The sequence below is a fragment of the Oratosquilla oratoria genome, chromosome 15, assembly GCF_046742065.1.
Source record: "Oratosquilla oratoria isolate Oo_2021 chromosome 15, ASM4674206v1, whole genome shotgun sequence".
In the NCBI taxonomy this organism is placed as follows: domain Eukaryota; kingdom Metazoa; phylum Arthropoda; class Malacostraca; order Stomatopoda; family Squillidae; genus Oratosquilla; species Oratosquilla oratoria.
In genome coordinates this window covers 229470-240000 of record NC_134791.1, presented here as the reverse complement: position 1 = coordinate 240000, position 10531 = coordinate 229470, and the positions used below count along the sequence as shown (strand labels likewise).

General features: G+C 44.5%; 1 protein-coding gene across 1 annotated transcript in view; it reads left to right on the top strand.

Annotated features, from left to right (window-relative positions):
- Window positions 1-10531, top strand: part of Lmpt (four and a half LIM domains protein limpet) — a 264405-nt gene that overhangs the window by 157336 nt on the left and 96538 nt on the right. Inside the window, exon 6 of the mRNA XM_076198403.1 lies at window positions 9720-9920. Within this exon, the coding sequence (XP_076054518.1) occupies window positions 9720-9920 (201 nt within the window). The remainder of the gene's footprint in view (window positions 1-9719; window positions 9921-10531) is intronic.

Here is a 10531-nt window from a genome sequence, read left to right as displayed (position 1 = left end):
GGCGAGAAATGACTGTATACCGGGTAAAAATAAAGCATCGACATCTTTATCATCTTCCTCCTCTTCCCAGTTCTATGTCACATTTTCTTTTCCTCCTCTTCCTTCTTTTCCTCCTCCTCCTTCTCTTCCTCCTCTTTTTCCTCCTCTTCCTACTGTTCCTTGTCGTATCGCCTCCTCTTTCTATGCCTCCTCTTCCTCCTTGTACTCCCTTCTCACCCTTCTTTGTCTTCTGTTATTCTCTCTCTCTCTCTCTCTCTCTCTCTCTCTCTCTCTCTCTCTCTCTCTCTCTCTCTCTCTCTCTCTCTCTCTCTCTCTCTCTCTCTCTCTATTTCCACTTTCCCTGTATGTCATTTACGATGTGTACACTACACATGTTCCGATGTACTCGAGGTTAACACGGGAGTGGATGCGCGCATTCGCTTTCCAAAGTCCTGCAGCCCTTCACACGTAGACAGGAGCTCCCTTCTATCGGAATAAAATCGCCTGACGGCAGCCAGAATTAACATTAGGATAGGACATAATTTCCATAAAGAATTATACGAATATAGTGGTGGATGACAATATTTTCATTAAGAATTGCTTAAGAAGAAAATACCTTGTAGCTATATGTATAGAAAAGATATATAATATTATTAGAATGAAAAAAATGTGTTTAAAGTTTCTTTGGGTAGACAACTTTTAAAGGTGTACACGTATGCACACAACACATATGTACAGTACATTCACACACACACATCCGGCTGTCACACAGATGCACATGCCCACACATCCAGGTGCGATTTATATATGTACACGTAAATCACACGTGTACATGCCAGAGTGCGACTGTATATATGTACACTAAGCACACTCATATTTACGTACACAAACGGCTGTCTTCACAGAAATGTACCAACTGCATTTGTACATGTGTACTCACAACTCATATAGGTGCACATTTACACAGAACCGGAAATTTACATGTGTACACACAACACAGGTACATATGTACATACAACTGGTTGTCTTCATACACAGAGGTGGACATGTACACTCACCCGAGGGTGTACATGTGTACATACAACACACACAGGTACACGTACCCACACAGCACACGTAGATGCACTTGGACACACACAGCCGGCTGTCTTCATACGCACATAGGTGCACATGTGCACACGCCCCGTCCGTGCTGAAGACATGACAAAGCGGGGGGAGGGTTCTGGATGACGTCAACACCTTGAGGGTTGCCCGCAAGTAACTCGCCTCAAGTCGCGGCAGCAGTTGGTACCCCTGCTTGCCACCGTTGTTGCTCTTTCTCGTCTTTTCCGCCTTCTAGTTCGTTCTGCACGCTTGCATGGGCACTGACAACAACAACAACAACAACACGACGTTGGTTTGTGTTGTTGTTGTCAGGGCAGTGCGTTGTTGTTGTTAAGTTGGCACCCGCACCTTTTGTGATTCACGCTGGTCTTGAATCACATACCACCCTCGTGATCAACAACAATCGTTCCTTTGAATGAAAGCTCAGAGCTCACATGCAGCCCAATCTGTGTGTCGGCAGGCGATTTTATTAACGTGGGATGGCATCCACGGGAACGGGGAGGTTTGGTCTGGTCTGGCAAGAGGCGCTGCCGGATCGAGAGGAGGGTGGGGAACCCGCAAGGATTCCTGAGATTGCATCACGATTCATGTCACGTAACGCCACAACGTGATATTTAGGTGTCGTCATAAATTTTTCATTTATTGTTTTTATTGTTATTATTATTCATCAATTTATTGCAATCGTATGCACATAAAATACAGGTTGTAAAGTTGCGAGGATGGCACAAAAGAGCACATGAAAAAGTACTTTATTTCCTTTCTGGTGCACTTGCAAGCCAGGAACCGAGATCCATGGGAACCAGAAGTAACAGAACTAAGAAGAGGACCTGTTAAATCATGATGAGGACTTAAAAATCGTTGGCATCACCCCTTATGCAGAGAAGGACAAACCCAATGTATGAAGCTGAGATCAGAACATGTTCGTCACAATAGGTTCTTACAAATAATAATCTTTGACATCACTCATTAAGAAAGAGAAAAAACCAATGGCACCTGAAGTATTAGACAAATGAAACGTAGAAGCAGTAATAGTTATAACAAAAATGAACATTATGTGTGCACGCGCATGCATATACAAGTGCACACATACACGTACGTGCACACACACACACACACACACACACACACACACACACACACACAAATATATATAAATAATATAATTGTGTGTTTTGTGTTTAGAGAGGAAATGTGTGCCTGATATATTTTATGCTTGTACGATTTTATTATAATTTTGTATATTTTTCTTTTCTTTTTGTTCTTTTATTTATTATACTTTTATTTCTTAACGTAATTCTGGTATTTGGCGGGTCGGGTCGGGTCCGGGTTTCCGCGAGTGCGCCTTCCCCCAGCCACCGAAGGGGGGAGGGAGGCGACGCGCGCTCATCTTATTCCACGTCACGTCCTCTCCCTCTCTCGTGACGTCACCACTGGCCCTCTTGTTACGTGACGTCACGTCGCCCGCGCCCTTCTCCGACGTCGTAAAGCCTAAAACATAACCTATATTTAATCATTAATTACAGTGATATACTAGAAGCCCCCCCCCCCCATATAGTTGGGTGCCCAAATGATGATGATAGTGATAATATGGAATGGTCAAATAATAGTAATTGCTAATAATAGCAGAGGTGGGCACGATTAGGAAAAAGTCCGATTAGCGATTACCAATTGGCCAGCTCGTGTCAGGTCCGATTTGCGATTATCCGATTGTGGTGCCCAAAAATTCAAATCCTATTAGCGATTATCATATCATGTTCAATTAATTTTTATAAAAGCGATTTTATATTTTAAAGCTACTTGCAATGTTTTTAAAGGAATTTAATGTTTTTTTGCCCTAAATAAGCTAATCCAAACTAATACAAAGACAAACCAAGGTTTTAGGAAAATACAAATTTTATTTTAATTGAAATATAGAAAAATTACGAAAGTGTGAATAGAATGGAATAAAAGAAAAACATTTATTTGAGAAAAATTAATCGCAAATCGCTTTAAATTTTCGGCAGTCACATTGCGGTTAGTCCGATTCGTTTGGCTTGGATTAGTCCTATTCGAAAATGGAAATCCGATTAATCGGATAATCGGACTTCCGAATCGGGCCGCCGCCGCGCCGCCCACCTCTGAATTATAATCATAGTAAAGGATGGCACAACAATTTATAATAATGACGATCAGAAGAAGAGTAATGTAATTATAATGGAATGAATAATAGAAATATTGTGATGGTTGTGAAAATAGTCTAGCTGGGTGGACGCTAGTGTGAACGCGAACTCCTCGGATCGAGACCCAAGTATCTTCCCTCAGTTGACTGCAGTCGCACGCCGACGCAACTCGTTGCATGAAACCGATCGCAAGGGATGCCTGCCTACACCCAGTGAAAACTGTATTCCCTCTACTGTATGTGGACGTCAACTTGTGATTTGCCTTCACTCACTTGCTGTTCCACAGTTGCATCCGCTTGCTTGTGAGTGGTGAGGGGGAATGCTACTTTGGCAGAGTGTAATCATCCGGTGCGATCGGTTTCATGCAACGGGTTGTGTCGGTGTGTGAGCTGCCTTGCTCAGGAGTGAAACGTGTGTGTGTGTAAATGCGAGATTCACCATTGTCTTGGATCACGTTTTGGACTCGTGATCGACAGTTATTAACCTCCCGGATGAGAGCTCAGCTCGTATGACCGATCTATAGGTAATACTGTGACCTTACACGCACACACACCTAACTCCCCGCCCACGATAGTTGGAGTAACAACCTGCAGCGCAGCGATACTGAAATTATTTCAGCCCTGGGTGGGATTCGAACTCAAACCGCCGTAGTGGCAGGCGGGAACTCTAACCAGTGCACCACGAGGTTGTGTGTGTGAAATATTCACAGACGCGTAAATTTATTTACAATATATTTATTTTTTCGTTCTATATATTTCAATTGTATTCAGTTTATTTTTTAATTTTCACCATGTTTGTGTTATACGAATAGAAATGTAGCTAATGTTAGTTTTGCATTAAAAAATGTATATTGGTAAATTATATAATGTGTACAAATTACAATATATATAGGTTTTACTAAGTCATCATTATAAGTAAATTAGGATTTTATTAAAAAATATTCGTTATTTAGTAGGAAATATACCTAGATAGAAAACGGGTCCATTTTCTATCATGAGAGGAAATGTTCCCATTTTCTTTGACTGGGAAACCGCGCCCATTTTCTTTGACTCGCACTATTTCCACCCGACCGCAAGTAAAAATACACTCGTACGAATTTACTTGATTTAATCGTAAGGAAATCTTCGTTTCAATACAGTGAAGAGGCCGTGACCGACCGCGACCCCAAATACTCCGTATTCTGCCTCCTTCACTCTTCAGTGGGTTGAGTTATGTTCTTATGTTCTTCAACATCTTACATTGTCTTCCAAGTAGCTTCTTCCTCTTCGTATCGCCTCTTCCCATTTCTCCTCTTTTCGGATTTTTTCAGGTTTACATTCTCATTTTCATTCTCTTCGTCTTTTTTGTACTCTCCCCCTCATATCCTCTTTCTCCTCTTCATCCTCCTCTTCCTCTTCTTCCTCTCCCTCCTTCGTCCTCTTTTTCCTCGTCGTCACCTTCTTCCTCCCCGTCCTCCTCCTCCATCCTCGTCTTCTTCCTCCTCTTCCGACCTCGTCCTCCTCTTGCACGTTGCTAGGGAGGTTTTAACTTTCGGGAGGAGGGAGGGAGGGACGGAGGGGGAGGTGGAGGAGGTAGTGGGGGTGATGGGGGGGACGTGTCCCCTTGAAGAAGATGAGGTCCTTTTGAGGGGAGAATGGCATCACACTCAAGTCACACTCCACTAACATTTAGTAGTTCCTGTGACGTGCAAGATGGGGAACATATGTTTTTTTTTTTTTTTTTTTTTTTTTTTTTTTTTTTTTTGTGATTAAGAAGTGTAAGTGATGTGTTATTGGGGGTTTGTGCTAACTTGTTATGGGGAGATGGCGGTTACGTAATGGGGAATGGGGAGTTTGTGATCATGTGTGTTCGTGGTTATGTAATGGGAAAGTTGGTGTATTATGGGGGATTGGTGAGGGTAGGTAATGGGGAGGTAACGAGGGTGAGGTGTGATGATTCATTATGGGGAATGGGTGATTTATTATGGGGGAGGTGTTGGTGCCAATGTTTGAAAGAGAATGGTGCCAGCTGTGTGAATCCTTGTTCATGAATAGGGGCAGTGTTGTTTGTCATGTATAAACACTGACGCAACGTTCATAAGCAGACTTGGTGAAGCCAAATGCACGGACACCAAATCGCAGTACAAGACACCAAATCTAAGAAGAATCATAATAAAAAAGAATCCCATATTTGCTAATTAGAAAACTGCTTGAAGTGTTGCCAGATTATGTAGGACCGCATTTGTAATGTGACAGTATAATTGGTGACAGCTGTACATTGGGATGTGACGTCACGCAGCGGGAGGATCAAAGGTGTCACTCTCTCCCCCCATCTCTCTCTCTCTCTCTCTCTCTCTCTCTCTCTCTCTCTCTCTCTCTCTCTCTCTCTCTCACACACACACACACAAGATGAGACATACTATTGGATATTTGGAGGACATTTGTGGTTGGGTGTGCGCATACATACACCTATTACCCCAAAGAACTTCCCCTAAACTCGTAAATTGACACCTTACCGAATAACACCTTGTTACCGATAATACTTCGCTATAAGATTTTACCCATAGATTTTCACCCCCACCCCCCCAACCACCCACCCAGTATCATCCACAACCCATAGACTCGCTCCACACCAGGATTCCCCGTGTCAGCCCTGAGAGTTCACTCCCGTCATCGCCACGTACGTCATAAGGGGTCTGGATCCTTTCCAATGAGGCTGCATCCCTCTTAAGGTGGCTAAACTCTTTTTAGAGGATTCGGATTCTTTAATAAGAGGAATGTCTCCCCGTCAAGAGGGATCGAACCTCGCCCAGGTCCCCCCCCCCCAACACGTGGGAGGGATCCTGATCCTGTCCTCGGCGGGCGAAACCGATCGCCCCGACGTCAACCAGAACGAAAAGAGTGCGTTTCTCTCTTTCTCTCTCTTTCTGTCACCTGCTTCGCTCGGGTACACGAATAGACCAGGTCACGTGACATGGGCGGGGCTGAAAGGGGGCAACGCCCTGGGGTCGTTCCTGACTGTCAGGGTTGGGGGGGGGACTTCGCTAGGGGCGTTGAACCCTGAAGGGTCGGTGTGACGACGCCAGGAGACGTTTAGCGGTGGTTGTGGGGTACCCTGTCCATGATTGGTAGTTAGTGGGAGGCGTTGGGGCACACTTGGTTATGGCTCCTAAAATCTTCTGGAGGTTCTTTTAATCCGGTGGGTTGGGCTTCAGATTTGTTTGTGTATTTTTTTTATTGTTGTATTTTCATTATTTGTTTATTTGTGTTTTATTTATTTGTTATTTGATATTTATTTATTCACTCCAATGTAGATCGATTTTTGTTTTTTTCTCGTATGTTTAATTTTTGTTTTTCTGGCCCAAGGCCAGACGTCATCGTTGGGGTTAACCTCCTCGTGCATGAATTGGGTGCGAACTATTTGGATGGCCCTCCAGAGAAGACCCTGGCAGGACACGTCTAGCCATGTCAGAGACTTGTGTGTGTGTCTCCGTCCAGGGCTGAGAAGCATCATTGCATTGCAAGCCGTCACTGCAACTTTGGTGGCCAAGGAGTATGTGTGTGTGTGTGTATGTGTGTGTGTGTGTGTGTAAGAGTATTACCCATAGATCGGGCCATATAGATCTGAGCTATCAGCCGGGAGAGTAACAGCTGGCGATCACGAGTCCAACATGTGATCCAAGACCGTGGTGGTGATTCACGTGTTTGCTCGCGTATTTCCTCGCCATGCCAGACCACCCAGCCAGATCTTGTGCCAATCTCTTTTAACCTCAGATCTCAGAGTTGAGGGATTACGTGCTTGCCCCTTCAGGCATTATACACACATTCCTCAAAGCACACAACGCCCTCTCTCAGTGTGTGTGTGTGTGTGTGTGTGTGTGTGTGTGTGTGTGTGTGTTTTCGTTCATGCCTTGCGTGTGTATGGATGTGCATATTTATACATGCACCTGTGTGATTACACTGCATACGTGTCTTATGTGTGTGCGTGCGTATGTATGCATGTGCATATTTATGTATGTACCCGTGTTTGTGTACTATATACACATTGTCATCGTGTGGACGGGGGTATGGTCATGGTGCTCATGAAAAACAACAACGAAACTTAAAGGAAACTACCACGACAGAACGAAACGAGCTTGCATCTTCCCTCTTTGTATCGTTCAATTTCGAAATGATCATTCACGTTTACTTCTGGCTATTGGGAATTTAAAGGATTAGAATTTTTTTATTGTTTAGAACGAAGCCGATCCGAAATCGAGAAAATTGCTGATACTGAAGGCGCTTTCTAATATGTGTTCCATATATTGGAACTATTCCTTCTCCCACACATCATTTCTCATATGTGTATTCCTTTCTGTAGGTTCTTTCTTTTTTCTATGTTAATTTGCTCTCGACCTCTAGTGCACTTTCCCTTTGTATTCCTTCCCCCCCCCACTTACTCTTTATCATCTCTCCCCTCTTCCCCACAGTGAGGTGTTGGCCTCTTTATGCGCCTGCTCCCTTCCCCCCATCAACCTCCTCCTCCTCCTCCTTACTCTCTCCCCTTCCCAGTCCTCCTCAGTCTGCCTGACCCCATCTCCTCCACGCTCGAGTCATACCGTGTCTTTGCCACCTTCTCCTTTTCCGTCCGCAGGGAATGTCACAGCAAGGACCTTTATATATATATATATACATATATGTATATATATATATATATATATATATATATGTATATATGTATATATATATATGTATATATATGTATATATATATATATATATATATATATATATATGTGATGATTATTCATCGTAACAAATTTGAGGACAGAGAGGAAACAGAAACACGAGAAGAGCTCTTCTCTAGTGTCCGTTTCCTCTCTGTCCTCAAATATGTATGTACTTACATATAATATGCATTCATGTGCGGTTCTCTCTAGCATTATGTGTTTGTGTGCACATTTTGTCTCTGGTTGATGGGGGTGTATTTATAACTTAAGGAGAATTCCACTTGAGTGTGACCCATATACTACCTCCCCCACCCCCTCCGGAAGACGAATAAACTCGTTCCTCCTGAGCCAGAATGATACTTGTAAAGGGCCTTACCTCACCGATTATTATTATTATTATTGTTATTATTATTATTATTATTATTATTATTATTATTATTATTATGATATATGTAATCGGGGCCGTCGAATAAGTGAAGCGGCCCTGCTGTGGATGTACTGTGTTTTGCTTCATTGTCTCTGACCCAGGGGGTGGGGGCAGTGGGCGGGAGACAGGGATGACCCATCATTCATGAGAACCTGAGATGGGAGGGGGGTGGAATAGATGGGAGTGGCTACGTGCCTGCCTTTGACTTTGCTACCTCCCTCGTAAGGGGGGGGGGGTGGAAAGCTCTTGGTATATAGATAAATATTTTGATTTTATTTAATTATTTTTAGCGTTGGTATTGGGACTAGGTTCTTAGAAGTGGGATGATGTGTCCCGTGGTGGGACTTTGTCGTTTTAGTGGTACGAGTCAGTGTTTCTGGTGAATTCGGGGTCGCTGCTTTATCCTTTTGTCTTCCCTCCACAAATCGTGATCGCAATAGTGTAGGCGTGACCCCCCGAGGTGCGTTTTGCTCCCCGGTGTCATTGTTATTGTCCTCCTCCCAACACAGTCAGTGGGGGTGGGGGGGGGCGACGCGCATCAGACCTCCTGGCATCATCATCATCATGTGTCAGCGCGGTGGTTCGGCTAATGGAATGATCAGCAGCCTCGTACGTTGCAGCATATCGAAGCAAAACATCCCCATCATTCAAAAACAAAGAACGAGTGCCCTAGACAATCGTTGGACGATCATCGTTGTCATGAACGATAATCGCACCGAGCAAAACGTACCCCTAAATCCATCCTATTCGTTTTATTGATATCTTTATTTATTCAACGTGCAGTAGTACTGGCGTTGTCGGAAAGGTGCTCGTCTCTCGCATTTTCCTCTTCATGGGTTCGAGATCCTCACTCGCTTCCGATTCCCTCGACAGTCCCTAAAACTCATGATAGGCAAATATACGCCTTCGGACGCAGCCCATAAGTACCTCCTGGCGTGGGATCCCCACCATGCTTATGTGTCCACTTGAGTCTTTAACCTCTTTATTACTGATGGTATGCTCTGTAGGTTGAACGAGATGAGCGGGCGCCAGCAGCCAGAGTAAAAGTAGTGTGTGTGTGTGCGAGAGACAGGTGTGCGTTTTCCCTCCACCAAGTATCCTAATGGCAGCACCACCACCCAAAGAACCTGTACCCGCCTCACTCACAGAATAACAAGAACAATGATAATAACACCAATAACAATAATGTGATAAGGAATGGATACAAATGACAACAATAACATTAATGCAGTAATGACTCTCAAAATAACAACAACAATAACGAATGAATACAAGTGAAGACTTTTCACATCTACTTGGGCTTCTTCCGTCAGTCCTCCCGTGCAACAAGGTCTTATGTCCCATCTCTCTTTCTCTCTTTGCAGCTTATTTTCAGCGGCGAGTACACGAAAGCCATGTCCAAGGATTGGCACTCTGGCCACTTCTGCTGCTGGCAGTGCGACGAGAGCCTGACGGGGCAGCGCTACGTGCTCAAGGACGACCACCCCTACTGCATCAAGTGCTACGAGGCCGTCTTCGCCAACACCTGCGACGACTGCAACAACATCATTGGCATTGATTCCAAGGTAAGGGAGGTCCTCCTTCAAGGGCCACTCTTTGTCCCGCCGTGTCTTCCTTCAAAGGGGATACCTTTTCCCAGGTCCTCCCTCAAGGGGGACTTCTGGTCTCGCGTTCTCCTCCAAAGGGGGCCCCTAGACCCGCGTCGACCTCCATCGAAGAGGGCTTTTTTATATTTGTAATCTGTGGGTTGCTCGCTCAAGTCAATTGTAGGGGATGCTGGGAAGTGTCGAATACATGGCCGTAAAATACTGCTCCCACACTTTTCTTTTTCTCGGGTTTTCTTATTACTTTTTTCACAATAATGACAGTTGTTGGTCTCAGTTTCGAGGAATAAACCAAATACATGATCGAGCAGTGCTTCACCTATCCTAGTAATCAGGTGTTAATCAGAGTTAGGGAGTGCTAGAGTGCCTACACCCGACAACTACAGGGGAGAGCCCTTAGGGTGGGAAAATGTTTAGAGAGGGAGGACGATGTTCTAAGGGGAGGGGGACTCCCAACAATCACACATCCACCTCGTAGGCCTCTCCCCTCCCAACTCCCAAGGAAGGGGAGGAGGAGGTCCTTGTCGAACCGACATCTTCCTTCCCAGCCACATGACCCCCCCCCCCCCCAA